We start from the raw sequence: 19,180 nt of genomic DNA on the forward strand, positions 1-19,180 counted from the left end.
TGGAAAAAGTTAACAAACCTTTGACTTTTCCACTAATTATACTTTACTAAATTTGCGAGGAATGTCAAGAAAAATTTTGGTTAGAAATCAAAAGTTTATTGTTTTATACAAGCTGTTGCTAGTATATTTTATTAATTTTAATTGTGTTTTTTAGACATTGTGAATGATCGTAAACTAAAAAGTATAAAGTGTTATTGAAACCACTAATTTATTCCACTAATTGGGAGATTCTGAATGAAGCTTAATTCCGAATGCTTACATTGTAACTAGAGAAACAAACTTATACTCTAATTGAAAGCACTAATTTATTCCACTAATTTCGACGCTCTGAATGAAGCTTTAGCAATTAAAATTACAATCATTTTTGAACTTTAATTTCACTGATGTGAGCACTTTTTATGGTTGATTTAAACTCTATAATTTTCTTGAGTGATAACGAATCCAATCTCTGAATCCCTTCACAAACCGTTCACTGTTCACGAAATTGCTTGAAACTGATAAACTTTACCGGCTTTTACACGCGTAACGAGCGTATTTACTCGAATTTAAGCTCCCGTAACGCCGGCACGGCAAATTAAAAAGCCATTTAAAAGACCGGTTGTAGCTCGGTGCACACTATAATTTCGTTTGCTCTGTACCGCGCTCGCGATTGTAATGTACGCGCGTACCTCGTGTGTACCATTCTTGGTTCTCCTCCACTTCTTTCGCTTTTCCGCGATTTTACGATTAAGTTCGATATCGCACAATATTATAGCGTTCGGTAGAACTATTACGCCTACGCTGATTCACTTATTGTTACGTATTTCTGATAATTTATTAGGTTTTTTTTTCGAGGCGTTTTTGACGTTTTTTGCTTCCCACCCCTAATCCTATTATTTTTATTAAGACTAGTAAAGACTAGTATTTGAGATTGTTTAGATCATAATCTAAAATCACAGCGATAACATTAAATACTTAAACGGGACTACTAAAATTAATAGGGAATATTCAATTATAATAAATCGAAAAAATATTAAGACTTCAACACCCTGTAGCTACAAAACAAAGTAAAATCGGACCTACGTTGATATAAAAAATAAATCTTATTTTTACGTGAGTTTTTTTTGAAACACAAGTATCCGATATTTCACAGGATGTTTTTCAAGTATTTTTAAGGTAACATGTTCATATACAGGGTGGCGCACCTTATTCGCCTCGGTTGATTATACGAAAACGGAAAGATGTAGAAACAAAATATTTTATGGGTATATGTAGAGAGGCAATGTGCATAGTTTAAAATTATTTTCAAATGTACAGGGTGTGCCAGAACTAAGATCCATACCAAAGTTATATTTTTTCTTATGAAACACCCGGTATTTTATTTCATTTTTGGGTTCTTGGGCATAAAATAAAGCATTTATTTTAAGGGTTTGTTATATTTAAATGCTTTGGTTTTTGAGATAATTAAAGATATTTAAATATGCATGCTATAATAAAAAAATTTGTCAACACCCTGTACGTTATTTTTCAGAGTTAATTCTTATGCTGACTTTGAAGCCAGGGAAATAAACTTTACTAAGAAATTTTATTGCTTCCTTTAATGTATACAGGGGTATCAAAAATTGCTGGTCTATTTTAAATATTTGTTTTACATAAAAACTTCGTTATTTCAGATGCAACACTATGTATTTTTTTAAATAATTCGAAGCAGATTTAAATGCTCTTTGAAACTATATTAAGGTTTCCTATACCTACCTGGCTCAGATTTTAAATAAAAAGCGATTTATCAATAAAACTGTAATCAAGATGGCTTGTGTAGCCATGGCAATTTTCTAGTGGCAGTTAGTAGCTATTTTCAAAATCGACATTAGTTTATGGACTTTATTTAAATCTTTAACAGTTTACTTTTATTTAATTTACCTAAAACAGTTTAATAAGTAAGTATTTATTATATTTTATCAAGTGTAATAAATTTGCCTTCAACTGATATTCCTGTCAAATAGACAATATCGCAAGGCAAACATAAAAAACGGTACCGTTTAACCAGTAAGTATTTTAAGTCTCTCTCTATTTACTTATTTCTCTGAGATGAGAAGATCATCGATTCATTAGCATCAGGAACAAATTATGATGCGTCAGAAGTGATGTAAGAAACGCTTTTGGATTAAGATGCACAAGAGAGTTAGCATGCCATATTTTTTTAAATAGATGTATATACAGGGTGGCCATGATATTGGAGCATCGAATTTAACAGTCGATATAGTTCTTAAACTTGTGTCAAATGTGGGTTACAACGTTGGAACCAAGGCTTAAGACGGTGCTAGAAATAAAGTTAAAAACAATGCTCTTTTCAGCACTTAAATACTGTCACTAGATGCGCCACTGGTTTCAGCTGTTCTTGGTGCTTAAACCCTTCTTTATAAAAAGACCTGTTAAAAACACGACAGAGTGTAAATGAAGTATAATAAAATATAAGTCTAATAAAATATGAGCATATGCCTAAAATCAAAGGATTTTGACATATTTCACATTTTGTGAAAATGTAGAGTAAATTTTAAATTTTGATAATAGTTGCCTAAATTTTAGTTGACCTCGTATAGCCTGATATTTAATTGCAGCAACCATTGTATGTTAAACCAAATTGAAATTTGACCCGAAAAGTTATACAGGGTGAGACAAACTTAATATGGAACATTAGTCACTTTTAAAAGCAAGTTACTCCTTTATTTTAAATAAAAATTTTAAAACACCCAGTATATTTTTCCGGTATTCAATGAGGAATTTATATATCTTCAAAATATTATTAAGGTTGCCTACCCGTCAGACAAAGATTTTCCTAGATATTTTAAATTTTATGATTTTGCGTCAGTAGATCTTTATTATTTGATTATTTCCCTCATCGTGAAATGGACCAATCAGCTAATCTAAATCACAAGACTAGTTTAACCGCGATTATTTTTTCGGCTTCCTTTTGGGTTTTCTTTTTCGTCGTTTATCACTAATTCTTCCTTTTTTGTCGTTTATCACTAATTCTGAGAGATTTTGGCAACAGTTCATTTAAAAACATTGATTTACAACTCATAAGTATGCCTTAATAACGATTTTAATCGGTGAAAACCCCTTATTCGATATTATTTTGAACAAATAAGTGGAGAGAAATACGTCAGAATTTGATATGTTGACATGCGAAACGGTCCTCAATGCATTGTTGGGATGCGTAACCAAGGTAGCAGAAGCACAAACATTACTTACGAGACGTCAAATATTGATGTTCCTTCAGAAATTATTTAACAAAAATCGAAATAAAAATGAAACTTCTACACCCTGTATCTCTGAAACTAAGCATTTTAGGACACACATTTATACGAACTTTTTTACTTATTTTTATCTGCAGAATATGCTTCCGAAGTTTCCGGAATACAGTTCGGACCACCCTGTATACCGGGTGGTGCATCGGTGCATTGAACTGTCCAAATATTGGCTCCCCTGTTGATTTTACATCGAAGTTGTAAATAGGTTTATTAAAGGTCTGCGTATGCTAAATACACCCGTCAAATTTGAACAATTTTGGACAAGCCGATTTTAACTAATTTAAGAAAAACAAGATATTCAACGAAAAAAAATAAACGAACTCAAGAAAATTCATAATGAAAGTGGACAGTCTCTTATGTTGTCAAATATATTACTATAAACATTTAACAAATGTAGTCAAATTAAGTCATAAATAATCTAGATGAATTTCAAAACAGAACTTCATTAGTATTTTCAGTTTTTCACACACAACGATGTTGTGTTAAGATTTTGGCAATTTTTTCACACACAACAATAGAATTGTTAAAAAGCTCGATAAATGTTTGCTAATTTAGTTTGATACAGTAATAACCCAGTTCAAACAGGAAAAAGGTCAATGTCAGCGTTTCACTTTCACCCAGTTGTATAATGTAGGCGTAGAATTTACCGTGTTTAGATTATAGCAATTACATAAATTCTTTATTTATTTTTAATAATATAATAAATAAGTATAATTAATATTTATTGAAGAACTTTTTTTATATAATATATACAGGGTGTTCACGTTTCACGTATATTTTAGCTAGTATCTATCTCCGTAAATATTGGCATTTGAAAAAAGTTTAAAGTATTAAAGTTTTAGGATTTTGTCTGATTTGTCCACATTCTATTATTAGAAACCTAGATCATATATACTTACGTAGATGTAAATAACTATGAAAACTGTCGCAAACAAATCAACGAATTACATCTATCTTCTTTCTTTGTTACACCACGCGGTGCTTCTACTCTATCTATCCTTGTCATTCCCTCGCCAAAATTGGTGCAGGCTCGCCATTCGTGGGCCCAGAACCGACACTTAGCGTTCCTAAAAATCTCGCAAGAGACAGGCTCAGTGAATGGGTTAGGAGTGCGACGTTCCGGACAGTCCCGGAATGGAACATGCCAAGAAAATCCTAGCAGGGCCATCCAAACATAGAACAGTAGAACTCCTAAAGGCCGGTAGGAATGGAACGCGTGTGCTCACTGCAGTGTACACGGGCCACTGCCGGCTGAGATCTCACCTACAGAGGACGGGACTGGTGGAAGACGCCGAATGCCGACTCTGTATGGAAGATGACGAAACAATGAAGCACGTTATGTGTACCTGCCCCGCTGGGAGCAGGACCAGGTTTGAGATGTTTGGCAAACCTATGCTAGACCTATCAGACCTAGGAGACATATCACCCTCAGACATAACGGCCTATATTAGGAAGCTGGGTCTTGAGGGTGAACTTTGACGCTCTTGTAAATTAGAGCGTGTAGAAACTGAGCCACAATAGGCCCTCGCGGCCTCAGTGGAGGTTCCCGCCATGGGACACACTCTTAGTCAATACAATACAAATCCTTGTCGTGGAACTATCGTCCACGCGCCAAATTTGAATATTAATTTTAAAAATTCATATTTGTAAAATGTCCATATTTGAACATAAAATTGAATGTTTATTGTCAAAATTAAATTATATAAAAAAGACATTTAGCTATTCCGCACGAATATCAATATTCTTCGGAAATCTAACCAGAATGTTTAAGTGTAGTTTAATTGTGATTGATTCTTAACACCAGTGGCTTTTTTAAAAACATTCATAGTTTTATTTCTCAAAAATATTTTCGTAATGAATAATTGCTCAAAAAAAATACCGAGGCTCTCTTGAACAGGTTGTTCTTTTCACGATCTTTTAGTGAAACAAAAAATTAAAATTATTTTTGACTTTGCTTGAAAATAAAAATTGATCTGTTTTTGTTTCAGTAAATTTGTCGATGAAAGCTCTAGTAAAGAGCAGATAGCACGATCTAAGCAACAGGAAATGCAGCTCTTAGACCAGGATCTTCAAAAGGAAAGACGATTGAAGGAAGCAGCTCTTTTGGAGAATAAGTAAGCTAGAAATATCTACATTATACGACAATTTTTCTATATACAGGGTGTCCCAATACTTTTCTAATCAAAATAAATTCTTTGGACACAATTTACCTCTATACAAAAGTGTTTTTGCCTTAGAGAACATCAACGACATTTTTTTTTCGTAAAATGGTCCTTATAGTATCTACTATAGTTTTTGTATTTTGTTAAAAAACGCCACCTCACGTACTTTTTGATAAATAAAATGTTTTTCCGAAGGTGACAATTAAAATTTTTTTTGGCACACCAAGCTATGTAGGTGCATAAACTTTAATATACGCTAATAATCTAGTTGGCGAAAATATGGAATGTTATGTTAAAGGTGCGTTCACACCAGCTGCGCCGCGCAAACCATTTTTTTAACATGTACTTTTGAAGTGTATTTTTTTAGCGCGCACAAAAGCATATGTTAAAAAAATGATTTGCGTGGCGCGGCGCGGCGCTGTGTGAACGCAGCCTGTGTGAACGCACCTTAATATCACAAATCGTCAGTGAAACGTGAATGATAACCCTCTAACTCCATTTTTGATTTTAATTAAATAATACGTTTAATACGTGATTTTTACGTAAATTTGTTAACGAAATATTAAGTTTTATTGTTCCCCAACAAAGATTATTGTTATATCTATATCATATTAACGCATGAATACAGGATGTCCCACGCTTTTTTTCGATCATACGGAATATTATTAATAATATCAATATTCGATATCACTAGAGAGCGAAAATAAACAAAAACAACAAAAACAAACAACGCTTTGTTGTACAAAATACGAGATATATTTTTATAAATACACTTTTTAAACTCTTAAGGGGGAGGCATGCAGTATTTATAATATAGGAAATTCAAATAATTCGTTTTCTGACAGATGGAAATAAAAAAATTGTCTGACCGTTTGACACTTAATGTCAAAGGAAGCAAAAGATAGATAGATAAAACCAAGAAGAAATATACGTTTTCAAATTAAATCTTAAATAACTTAAAAACGATTTATTTTAGGTATAGGAACATGTATAGTTAAAAAGTAACGAATTGAAAAACCTTTTCATAAGGGAAATAAAAAAAAGTGGGTTTCCATTGAAAAAAATGATTTATGATAATTTTTTAATAGCTCAATTTCATGACAGCTACCGCCATTATTATATGACATTTGAACAATTTAATTTCTGAAATACATAGCCACATGTCTTCTCTTTATGTCACAGTGGCTGTGGTAATCACTAAATTTGAATTTTAGGCTATAAAACATTTTTTGACAGGTAGTTTTTTTCGGTAGTTTTTATAAAGTTGTATCGCTATCTTAATTTTTATGAAAATGTGACATATTTGGTTTTTCCCGTGTAGTCTTCATTTGTCCACTCACAGTTATTGATCTAAATTTGATATTATATAATCACTCTATTGCTGCCCTCCATTCGCGAACTTCGAGTTCCGGGCTTTACGCCCTGGGGCTACTCGAGAGCGGTTCTGAAAGGAGCGGTGCGCGATAGCCTGGTGCCTCCATATGGCGCGGAACAGTTTTGGAACTTTATGACTCAATTGAATGCAGTGAGAGTATCACGTTCTTGAACAGTTCAGAGCTGCTCAACTGCGTTAAAGGAGGACAGCATATCTCGAAACTCGAAAAACACTACGATCCGGAAATAAATCGGACATACTCTATAACAGTACAATTATGCGCAGTCGTTTTTTTTGCGCCTCGGCAAGTATAGACAAGGCTAGCCAAGTAGACTTGGCAAGTGTACGAATTACGAATAATTATTGTGATCCTTTGACTCGGGCTATATTTACCAACAGAGAGTGGGGACGCGACGAGTGATCAAGGTAACCGTTCTCACGACATGGCGAGTATAATCCAATAACAAATGTTTGTCAAGTACACGAGTCGTAAGAATGCGCCTTAAAAGCGAAGTGAATTTTACATAGCAGTTCTTACCTAAACACTAAGACAATTTTTGTCAATTATTGTAGATCCAATAGTTAGTAGTCAGTAACAATATTTTTTTAGGCGTCTGCAAAATGAACTCAGTAGCGTAACAGCCGATTGTCGCGACGCACGCAATGAGTTGGAAATATGCAAACGTCAAATAGAAGATCTGAAGAGACAGCTACAGCAATATGTTGCTGAAGTCAAACGAACCGAAGATTTGATCTCTCAAAAAGTAAGATAGTTTATAAAAAGTCTCTATAATTTTTCTCGGTTTAATATTTGACAGTGTGTATGGTAACGCCTTGGCTCAAAAAATACCTAAACAGTAGATACAAATGTATTTTGTCTTAAGTCCCGTTCTCAGAACTGCGTCGTGTCGCTGGCTACACAGTTTGACATTTCAAACAACCAATGGGAGCTGTACTAAATTTAAAATTGACAGCTGTTTGAATTTTGTACAAATCTGATTGGTTCTTTTGATGTGTCGCTGGCGACACTCGCTGTTCTGAGAACGGGGCTTTAGACTCTGTATTCCGTGTTATGGTCCGTATTAAGAAAATTTTGATTTTCAAGATATATTAATATTATACCATTTAAAACCTTATTAAACTTATTCTTTTTTAGTAAATACATTTTAGGAGAATTTAGAGTAACAATAGAAATATAACTGGTTCAAATAATTGAAATTATATTTTACATCACTTAATTTGAATTTACTCATACCGTTTTTACTCATACATACCAACTTGTATTTTTTTTAAACGAAAACAATAATATTTTTTAACAAAAATCTGAAATTCTAGGAGTATGAAAGGTCTGAATTGTTGGATCAATTCAAGAGTCTTTCTCAAGAGCATGATATATTGGAGAATAACAATCATACATTGGAGACTGAAGCTACTCAGAGCCGAATTCAGTTGTCTGTAGCTTTGGATCATACCTCAGAATTGGAGAGGAGGATACAGAACCAGGAGTCTGTCATAAAGAGCTACGAAAAACAGGTGCGATAAAAACGCGTCACATTACCTTTGAACTGATATAAATAGACAAACAAAAAATGATTGTACAAAACGAAGGTTCTCAATATCTACAGACTAAATGTTTCTTTCTATGAATATTATAATGATTATAATATTTTATTAAATTATACGTATTATATCGCCACAATTTCTCGCTGGGAATTCAGGTGGATTTACAGCTCTGCTGTAAAAAATGTCAAGTTGCCACATTTATTTATTTTATTTCTTGACATTGTCATTCGCTTTGACACTTTAGTTTTGTATTATGAGTTTTTGGTTTAAATTAATTGTGTTGTGATACTTTAACCTAAGAAAAATACTAACAGAGCAGTCAAACCTTAGACAAGGAAAGAGAGGGGACAGGTAACACGGCAGCTGAAAGTGAGGCAAGTTGTCACCACGCGAAATTCTCCAATGGCGTAGCATCAGAAATTAGCTTGTACCTAGACGGTACAAAATATTTATTAAAACGTAAACTAATATATCGTTCATTTTTGAGTAATGCATATACAATTTTGTATTTTATAGTCTCAACTTTATAATATTAGAATATCTAAGTCGATAATGCAAAATTTATTTAACAGTCACAGTGAACTGATTATCAAGACAATTATTTATTTATTAACGTGTGTATAATGTATAATTAAATAAAAAATAATGTAATAACATATGTTTTAAACGTGTATATACATATATACTGTATGATTGAAAAAAACGGCGTCTTGTTTGCTTGGAAATGACAATTTCACAAATGAATATTAAAAATTACATTATTCATTGAATCCGTAAGCAAGTGTGAAGGGAATTGACTAGATTCATTATTATACCGTATAATCGAAAAAAAAACGACGTCCAGTTGGATTGTAAATTACGAATCGATGGTATTCCCCATATAATTCTACATATAAAATGACATAAAAACTATACAAAACGACATCGAAAAAAGACGGCGTCAGCGATAGCTATGAAATGAAGATCGCTGTCATTTTATATGTAAAATTATATGGGGAATGTCGTCGATCGTCATTTACAAGCCAACTGGACGTCGTTTTTTTTTCGACCATACGGTATAATAATGAATCTAGCCATTCCCCTTCACACTTGCGTACGGATTCAATGAATAATGTAATTTTTAATATTTGTTACCTTCAATCATAAGAATATCCTAATTTTCCACAAAAAAATAAACAATTCTAGAAGCTTTGTGTTATTTTATTTATTTTTAAATTTTTATTAATTACTCACTGAGACTATTATAAAACACCTAAATTAGGAAATTTTTTGAAAGAATATTTAAAAAAATATATGTAGTAACAAGTAGCCCACCACAAGTTTGTCCACCCCCAGCAAATCTTGGCAGGTAAATTTAAGTTTTATATAACAACTATATACATATAGATTTTTTATCACTAGAATTTTTAACTTTTTTTATAGTTTACAATTATTTTATATATTTGATAACAATACTTTATACATTTTTTTACATGTAAAATATATAAAAAAAAGTTTATTGCATTTCTCTGATTATAATTCCCTACGCCACTGGAGAAATCCATGCTGAGTAGCATTATTTATAGTTTCAAACATTAATTATAAAAAAGGATATTGAAAATACTACTTGGAATTATTAAAAATAGTTTGGTTTGGATGTGGTACAAAACATATTAAAAGCATTTTACATATTTTTACTGTTATAATGAAAAACTTTACATTTTATGACCACATAACAAAAGTTGTGTATCGATTTTTACCTGTGAAATGTAATTCCAGCCACTTTTTTCTCGCTTCGGCCTTTGCAGCCATACGCTGAACATCGCACCATACTAAACAATACAGTTTATAAATTTAAAACAAAACATTTGTCACAAAAAAACATAAAAATTCTCTCGGTGTCACCTCGAAATCTTGTCACCAAAGTATGGCCGCCGATCGAATTTTGGCCTTACTAACCGATAACGGGAGAATATGCGTGTTAGCCGTCCCCTCTCTTTCCTTGTCTAAGAGTCAAACATTGTTCTTTTTAGAACCTCTTTTAGTACGAAGTGTACAAGATAGCTTAAGAGCTGTTGCTAAAAATTCATCGCAACCTTTTTAGAATATTTTGAACGGGAAAGCGATAGTAATGGCCTTTTATGTACGCAAGAGAAAACACTGCGAAATATATTAGTATACACTTTGTCAAGTGATAAAGCTTAAAATTAAAATTTGCAATTCAATTATCACAATAATTCTTATAAAACTAAATTATTGTAAATTGAAAAGCTGTGCTTTTTATTCAATTTCTTCATATGTTTTTGATTAAAATACGTATCTATTAAGACAACTAAAATAATAGTTTCCACTTTTTAGTGTGAGAGCATAGAAGCCCTTTCACCAGATTCAATTTAAACGGCAAAATTTTTATACTGTTTTTTATCAGAAAAGTGGCGAGTTGTCGTTTACTATGAATTTGAAAGTCATCACGTATATAATCTATTATAAGATATCGAATTTTTTACATAATAAACAATCCATAATAGCTATTGTCTTCAATTTCATTTTCACATTAAGTTTTTTACAGCGTTGCAAAGAGATTTCTTTGCTTTTTGGTTGTTTTAAAACTGTTTATAACCGTTAGGTTTAATTTTTAATTTTGTCTTTTATACAGGATAGTCCACTTTTATGTAAGAAGCACATTGGTAGTCTATATAATAAATAATTAAATAAATAAAATATAACTTATTTTGATATACAGGGCGGTCCGAACTGTATTCCGGAAACTTCGACAGCATATTCTGCAGATTAAAATAAGTAAAAAAGTTCGTATAAATGTATGTCCTAAAATGCTTAGTTTCGGAGATACAGGGTGTAGAAACTGCATTTTTATTTCGATTTTTTCCAAATAATTTATGAAGTAACTTTAATATTTGTTTGAAAATTGGTGTCTGGGAGTTTTTTGATATGAGAAATTTTATTTTAATGTCAGTATGACTCCTACTTCTAGAGGGCGCCACCTTCATATTTTTTAACTGGTATGAAGTGTAATAACTTTTCGTCCATACCTGTATGAAACTACTGACCAAAAAAATATACATTTATATACATTTTTTACGTAAAAAAGGTTTCTTGGTAAAAGTCGTTACGAGTAATGGTTCTCGAGATATTTGGAGAGAATCGAAATTATAATATCATCATAAATTTGAACTGTTTTTGTGCCAAAAGTTCCACAGAAACTGTTTAATCATCATTTTTTCGCAGAAAAATTTATGATTATTTTAAAAAATAAAAATTTATTATTTCAGTCAAATAACTATACTCAACGTTGTTTATTTTTTTTTAGTAATAACATGTATTGACTATTTCCATTCTAAATATCTTGAGAAGGGTTGCTCGTAGCGATTTTTACCGAGAGACATTTTTTACGTAGAAATCCATGGAAATGTATATTTTTTCACACAGTAGTTTTATACAGGTACTGACGAAAAGTTATTACTCTTCAAAACAGTTAAAACGCATGTAGGTGGCGACCCCTACATATAGGAGTCATATTGGCATCAAAATCAAATTTCTCGTGTCACAAAACTCCCAGACACCAATTTTCATCCAAATATTGATGTTTCTTCAGAAATTATTTGAAAAAAATCGAAATAAAAATGAAACTTCTACACCCTGTATGTCCGAAACTAACCATTTTAGGACTTACATTTATACGAAATTTTTTACTTATTCTTAATTGCAGAAAATGCATCCGAAGTTTCCGGAAAACAGTTCGGACCACCCTGTATATGAATTTTTTTTCGTTATGTAAAAATGTCCATTTTGAAATGATCCCACAGATTCTAAGTCGGTAACAGATATTAAACTGTATTAGATTGACTTTTTGGTTTATTTCAAGATTACTGACTTGACTTCACAAGTGGCCAGTCTGGAAATCCAACTAAAACAAGAATCCATGGCTCAAGAACGTTATAATTCTGAATTGAGACAAATGAGAGATTTGTGTGTTAAACTTGACAAGGACAAGGACTGTTTGAGACAGGAGCTGACTGGCAAAGAGGATATCAGATCACAGGTTAGACAGAAATTCAGTGAATACAGAAACTAAAAAATAAAATTGTTACATACGAGCTGGTCAGTAAAGAGGTAATTAGATCACAAGTAACACAAAATTCAGCGAATATGCAAAATGGGAAAAATAATAGAAATCTGCCACAATTGGCTGTCCTCCATTCGCGAATTTCAAGTTCCAGAGCTTTACGCCCCTGGGCTACTCGAGAACGGTTCTGAAAGGAGCTGTGGGCGATAGCTTGGTGCCTCCATATGGCGCGGAACAGTTCTGAACTTTATGACTCAATTGAATGGAGTGAGAGTATCGCGTTCTTGAAAGGTTCAGAGCTGCACAACTGCGTGAATGGAGGACAGTAAATATTGTTTATTCAGCTATCGATCAACGTCACGTCATATATTGTCGAACTCTCTCTTTCACTTGAAAACCAGATGAAACAGATTGGAGACGTCATTACGGCATTTCGTAAATTACTGCACATTGTTTTTAGTAATTATCATTTGCATTTTATTTGGGGTTATAATTTTATTGTATACTCTGTTCTCAGGTAAGATTTCAACAGAGAGTTGTATTAGCCAAAAATAAAGTTTGTATTCTATCTTGTATATGATACCAAAAACTGGAGTATCTCTAAATAGCAGCACACGATAGGTAAATAATCATATTGAATAATTATATTGATAAATGTAACAATAAATGCAGGAAGTTGCTTGAGCTTGAAACACAGCTTAAAAGAGGGAAATCTTTTTTGGTATGTGGTGTTTTTTAAAATACACCCTTGCTTGTTTTGTGTTAACACATACTGTAATTGTTTTTAATAAAATAACTCGATTAGATTTTTTTAATTTTATACAGTTTTTTTCACAATATTTTGAAGTAATCACTTGTCGCTCAAATTTTAAATATATTAATTTTCTGCTATGCGTTCTAATTGTACCAACTTATTTCTTTGTAAAGTAAAATAAAGTACTTTTAAAATGAAATGACAGACACATTTATCACTGTCAAGGATCTTTTCGTTGGACAGACTATACGAAATTATGATTGTTATAACAATATGAACTGATCTCAGACACACCCCAAAACGCATATTTGACAAAATTGAAAGGACAAAAAATACCCCAAAGTATTTAAAATACGCATTGGTTAATCGCAATAATATTGATTTATAGGTTGGAAAAGCTTCCGAAATGTTGAGATCGGAAAAGGAAAGTCTTGAAAAAGCACTGGAAAAGGAAAGGGCTAGCCTGGAAGGAGTGGAACAACTGCTCTCCGAAGCTAGGAAAGAAATTATGGACCAGAGGCTGCTAAATCAAGATCTCCAGGCAGAAGTTGAGAACCTGAAAGAAAGGATCAACGAACTGCAAGATAGATTGTGAGTATATCTGTTTAATCTATGAATCAATTGATCTTGCATATGTTACAGATCATTATGTAATAGATCATATTAATCTACAACCTAATTGTTTTTTAATTGTCGTTTAATTATTTAATTGGTAGGATATTTTTTTTAAATAAATATTTCTTAATATGTTGTATATGAATTATTTTTTATCAATTTCTCGGAAGTCAATAAAGTTATTCAAAAATGTCTATGATGTTTACAGCCACATAATATGTAATGTTGATATACACGACTTTTCAAAATTTTGAAAATATCATATTTTCTACCTTTACTTCCCTTTTCAATTTCACTGATATATTTTCTTCTGCCGCTTTTTTAAGTTCTCGTGAAGAACCAATATTATTACTAATATTTAAAATAGTCTTCGTTGTTATAATTTTCTGACATTTTGACTTTGTTTGTTACAAAAATTCGAACGATGAACGAAAAATTCATAATTAACAAAAGTATTTCACCAGTTTTAAAGGGTAGCACGTCAAAACGAAATATAAGGGAAGAAATATAATATAAATATAAAATATAATACATTTTTCATCTTCAAAATAACGTATTATACGAATAGAAGAAAAGAAGTTATATGTTTCTAAACTTTGATCATATCTCTTTATATTAGACTAATTTTATTTGTGTATAATTTTTTTTTCTCAAATTATACCGTATGATCGAATAAAAACGGCGTCAGCGATGGCTATGAAATGAAGATCGCTGTCATTTTATATGCAAAATTATATGGGAAATGTCAGCGATCGTCATTTTCCAGCCAACTGGACGCCGTTTTATTTCGATCATACGGTATTTACTAGATATTTTTGTTGTAATTGCAGAACTATAACATCGGAACAATTAGATATCTACCAGGACAAAGCATTGGAGTACAGTCAACAAAACAAACAGTTACGTAGGGACATTGCCAACGAAAGATTCGCGAAATCTAGATCTGACGATAGAGGGTACTATCCCTCGTTGTAGAAATTTATTTTTAATATATTTTAACCTATTTTTAAACATGTTTTGACATTATTTCTGACAATTTCCATTTACCTATCCTTTGATTTTAAACCAGAGTTCACATTATTATGCCCCCTTATGTCCCTTAAATGCTGTTAGGGAGGTGGGTATTGACATAAAGCTCCTCATCAGCGGCCTGAAGAAGTTGGAACGTCAATTAATGGAACTAGATTCTTCGAGGTGGCTATTGATGATCCACTACGACCTTTTAAGATCTATTGTAGTTCTGATCCTTAGGTTACATTCTCCAGTCTTATCATTTTCTAGCGACTTCTAGCGAGTCCAGCAACTTGGGGATTGAACCCTCCATACTATAGCTCTCTATCAATAGCCTATCATTGCCTATTATAGAGAACCGTACATTTGCCAGGCTGTAGCTAAAATGTGTTCTGTCGTTTCTTTTTCCTTAGATGCCTATTCAGTTACAATGCCTTGTTAGTAGACCCGCTACAGCTTTGACTGTTTTTCTGTCTTTGTCTTTGCTTATCAGCAGTGTCTCAGTAGTCTATGTTATTTGTATAGGATTGATGAGTCACTAGACAGAAAATTTGTTTACAGAATCGCAACGCAGCGCAGGTCGGCCTTGAATTTTGGCGAATGTTCTACTACGTACTTTTTCGCCTGTCTCTGCTCTAGTGAATTTTTCTTCATTCTAGAGATTTGTTGGCCACCCATGGTTGTGTAGCCATTCTCGTGACTGCTTTGAAGGGTTCTGGACCTATAAATGGCATTGATTAACCTTGGTTGGTAATTTCATCTGCCTTTTCGTTACCCTTTTGCCCTGGTATCCAGTCTGACGTAAAAATGTGGAAATTTCACCAATGTATTTAGAGCGCACACGTAATCCCACCAAGTCGTAACGTTTAAGTTTGTAATTCACAGTGATATGACGATGATAATTCTCAATGATGATTCTCAATTTTTACGTATTATTTTTCTTTGGAGGTCAATGTAAATATTAAATTCAAATAATAATTCAATGTGGGTCCTTTAGGAACACAAATGAAAAAAATGGTGATGTTTTGACAACGGACAATGAAATGACTAAATATTTATTACCGCCAAACAAGACAAGAGATACTATAGAAAAAATAAACAAAGTGCCGAAAGATGTGTCACCAAATGAAAAGAAAGATTTCAAGACGTCAAAAGAAGATAAGGATAAATCAACTAGTGATGAAGAAAATTTTGAAAAAAGTGGAAATTTCAGACATTTTGAACAGAGAGAGGCTTGTGAAGCTCACTGTGACGATGTACCAGAAAATTTAGACCCTGTGGATGATTGCAATGGTAAATATTAAATTAAATTCTATGCTATACTATAAATATTTTTGTCCAATTATCAATATCTTATTTTGTTTAGAACATCCATTAAAAATAAATTAAGAAAGAAATTTTTATTACAAAAAAATAAAACTATTTTTTTAATGGGGCAGTTTGGATTTTAACGTGTAAGATATTATTAATGGATATACTAAAAATTGGTAAAATACTAATATATTTTTTTGTTTAGTTCAATTTTTATTTCTATCTCGCTAATCTTTAAGTATTAAGGTACATTCAGGCTGAGAGCGTCGAGCGTCGCGTCGCGTCCGCCCCATTGAACTCGAATCCCGACGAGTTCGGACCTAGCGCAACGGCGCCGGCGTTCCTCAGCGGACGCTAGCGCAATGCCAAACGCGACGCTCTCTGCCTGAACGGTCTAATTTAAGTTAAGTGAACTGAGTCCATTTCGACACGCGGACGCAACGCAAACGCGACGCTCGACGCTCTCAGCCTGAATGTACCTTTAATTCGATAGCAATTAAACTTTTAGTTCGGTAATCGAGGGCGCGATTTTTAAATTCATTGTAGACAACCCTGGACATATTCGGCGCCAGGCTGACTAAGTGGAATTAAATTTCCCACTGGGGATTCAGGTGGTAGCTCTGCTGTAAAGAATTTCAATTTGCCCCATTTATTTATTTCCTGACATTGTGCGCGTTCAGGGAAGGTCGGCGGTTGAGTAAGCGACTTCCCTAAACGGTCTATTTTTACACAAAATCGGTCAGCCGCTGAGCAAAATTTTCAGCGGTCGGTCAGTCGCTGTGTTCCCTGAACGCGCACATTGTCATTCGTTTTGACACTTTAGTTTTGTATTACGAGTTTTTGGTTTAAATGAATTGTGTTGTGATACATTAAGCTTAAAAATGTTTATTAGCAGAACTTGCAGTCGAGCATTGTTCTTTTTAGAACCTCTTTTAGTGCGAAGTGGTACAAAATAGCTTAATAGCCTTTGTAAAAAAATTATCGCGACCTTATTATTATATTTTAAACGCGAAAGCGGTAGTAATGGCCCTTTATGACTAAAAGTTTATTTGATATGAACTATATGTCTACTGCACATAGGAACCTGCAATCCTGCATTTCTTTGTAATTCTGTCTATCAATTGTTACAATATTCGTCAACTACGCCTTAACATTCAGTCCTATGATTCAGTTCAGAGATTTATATTGATTAGACCAATTATATCATAATATTATCTATTTTTTTTTTCTAAAATAATAAAGGACTAAATTTTAGATCATATCCTTTCAACATGTACACTGCCATCAGCTTTAGCTAGTAGTTATCACGGATCGGATGGCGAGTTTCAGGGAACCATAGATTTGTCAAAATTATGGAAAGACCAGTATCATCAACTATACAACACTAAAAACGCAATGTTACACCAAGACTCTACTCATAATAACCTTCCTGTTCACGCTTCAAACGGAATTATGAAAAAGAAAGCATCTGCTTTAAGCAAAGGAGTTAGAAATAGGGCAAATGAAAGTGAGGGTAAGAACACTAAATACAAGGATCTATGTAATAGTGTCGTTATAAATGACGCAGACGCAGACGCACAGAAACATGACAGATGCAGGTGTACAAAATGCATGTCAAACAGTTCTATTTCTGAACCACTTCTGCATGAGAAGTCTTTGAGTACAAGGTCTGCGTGTAAAAAGAAAGAAATATTAGAAAACGGTAAGTTATAATATTGTTATTGATTTTGTGGTTGGTGGATGTTATGGTTGTATGGAGTGTATAGAGGTAAGGAGAAATATCTTCATGCATTAAAAAATGGGGTAATAAAAAAGGGAAGACTTAAGATGGCGCTGCTGTACCAAAAACCTAAAATTTAAAATATGCGCCGAAAATTTTTAGAACAGGAAATTATTTAAAAGACATAAATATTTGATGTGAAGGCGCCGGCGCCGGTTACAAATAACATAAAAATACAAATTTTATTTTCATGTCACATGAAATAAATTATCGATTTTTATTCAGCAGTAATAGATTGGGCCTCTAATATATAAAAATAATTGTTTTATATTCTAAAAAATAAAAACAAAGCTTTTTTGGGTAATGTTTGGTTATGTTACTTTTATTCTCTTATCTATGGTTACTTTTTTATATTTATGCGTCATTAGCGCCACTGTGGTCATTTGGTGAATCCTTATTCTTCCAATTTTTGTGACCACTTTTTCAAATAAAGTCCCATAAGAGATATTTCTCCTCATCTCTACACTCCATATATGGTTGGTTCATGCTATGAGTACTTGTCAATACTGATGGTAATCTACTACTAATGGTTAAAGTACTGTGAACTTCAAAGATAGCTCTAATACGTTGTTTCCCGATTAGGTAGTATATTCCGATAGTAGAATTTTCTCGTAGTTCCGTAGAAATGCCTTTTTTGTAAGAAATGTTTAAAGGATAGAGAATACATTTGAACAATATTTTTTGTGGGGATTACTTTTCTAGAATTTTCTTGGTATAACAAGATTATTCCTATTTAAAAATTAACAATAAATGGATTATAGACAAGAAAACAGAAAGAGAAATGCCTGTACGTGGAGAAAAATCGAATGTTCCAACGAAAACTAAAACCAGAGCTGAATTTAATAAAAGCAGCGACAGTGAAGCCACGTTCCATAAAGTTTTCTCCATAGATGGCGTTGGCCTAGAATGTCGCTGTTCTATTTCTAGTTTTAAAGACTAATCAACAATAATTTTATAACAAATGTGTTTGTTGTGGTGTAAAATATATATTTTATGTTTTAATTAGTAATATAGATCAAATAAATATCATTGACTAGTGAGTTTTATTAGTTATTTATAAGATAATTGCAATAAAGGAAGTGCCAACTATATACAGGGTGTCCCAATATTCCGTGGACATAGAACTACTACGTATTTTTGGAGTCAAAATAAGTTCATTGAACACAAACCTGAACGTTAATTAATTTAATATTTATGAAGCTGATTTAAATCGGATTTTTTTTATTTTACTCAATTTTCTATCTAAAGTCCTATCC

The 19,180-nt window shown here is 32.7% G+C and overlaps 2 protein-coding genes across 7 annotated transcripts in view; one reads left to right on the forward strand and one right to left on the reverse strand.

Moving 5' to 3' along the window:
* The window catches only part of LOC115875873, a 28,371-nt gene extending 24,046 nt beyond the window's left edge, over nt 1-4,325 (reverse strand). The window contains exon 1 of one of the 3 annotated variants that reach the window (XM_030891418.1): nt 4,190-4,325. The gene's annotated coding sequence lies outside the window, so the exon portion shown is untranslated. Of the gene's footprint in view, nt 1-356; nt 705-4,189 lie in introns of those variants that run through there. The other 2 variants (XM_030891417.1, XM_030891416.1) reach the window with 2 other exon arrangements.
* LOC115875871 (centrosomal protein of 135 kDa-like) overlaps nt 1-18,943 on the forward strand; it is a 58,392-nt gene extending 39,449 nt beyond the window's left edge. Inside the window, exons 16-24 of one of the 4 annotated variants that reach the window (XM_030891413.1) lie at nt 5,279-5,404; nt 7,438-7,591; nt 8,163-8,360; nt 12,253-12,429; nt 13,596-13,798; nt 15,831-16,126; nt 17,400-17,657; nt 17,712-17,846; nt 18,686-18,943. In XM_030891413.1, the coding sequence (XP_030747273.1) occupies nt 5,279-5,404; nt 7,438-7,591; nt 8,163-8,360; nt 12,253-12,429; nt 13,596-13,798; nt 15,831-16,126; nt 17,400-17,657; nt 17,712-17,846; nt 18,686-18,864 (1,726 nt within the window). In that variant the 3' untranslated portion in view covers nt 18,865-18,943. Of the gene's footprint in view, nt 1-5,278; nt 5,405-7,437; nt 7,592-8,162; nt 8,361-12,252; nt 12,430-13,595; nt 13,799-14,652; nt 15,036-15,830; nt 16,127-17,399; nt 17,847-18,685 lie in introns of those variants that run through there. The other 3 variants (XM_030891414.1, XM_030891412.1, XM_030891415.1) reach the window with 3 other exon arrangements.
* The last annotated feature ends 237 nt before the right edge of the window (nt 18,944-19,180 follow it).

This window comes from Sitophilus oryzae, unplaced genomic scaffold, assembly GCF_002938485.1.
Source record: "Sitophilus oryzae breed Bouriz unplaced genomic scaffold, Soryzae_2.0 scaffold_1396_pilon_pilon, whole genome shotgun sequence".
NCBI classification, from domain to species: domain Eukaryota; kingdom Metazoa; phylum Arthropoda; class Insecta; order Coleoptera; family Curculionidae; genus Sitophilus; species Sitophilus oryzae.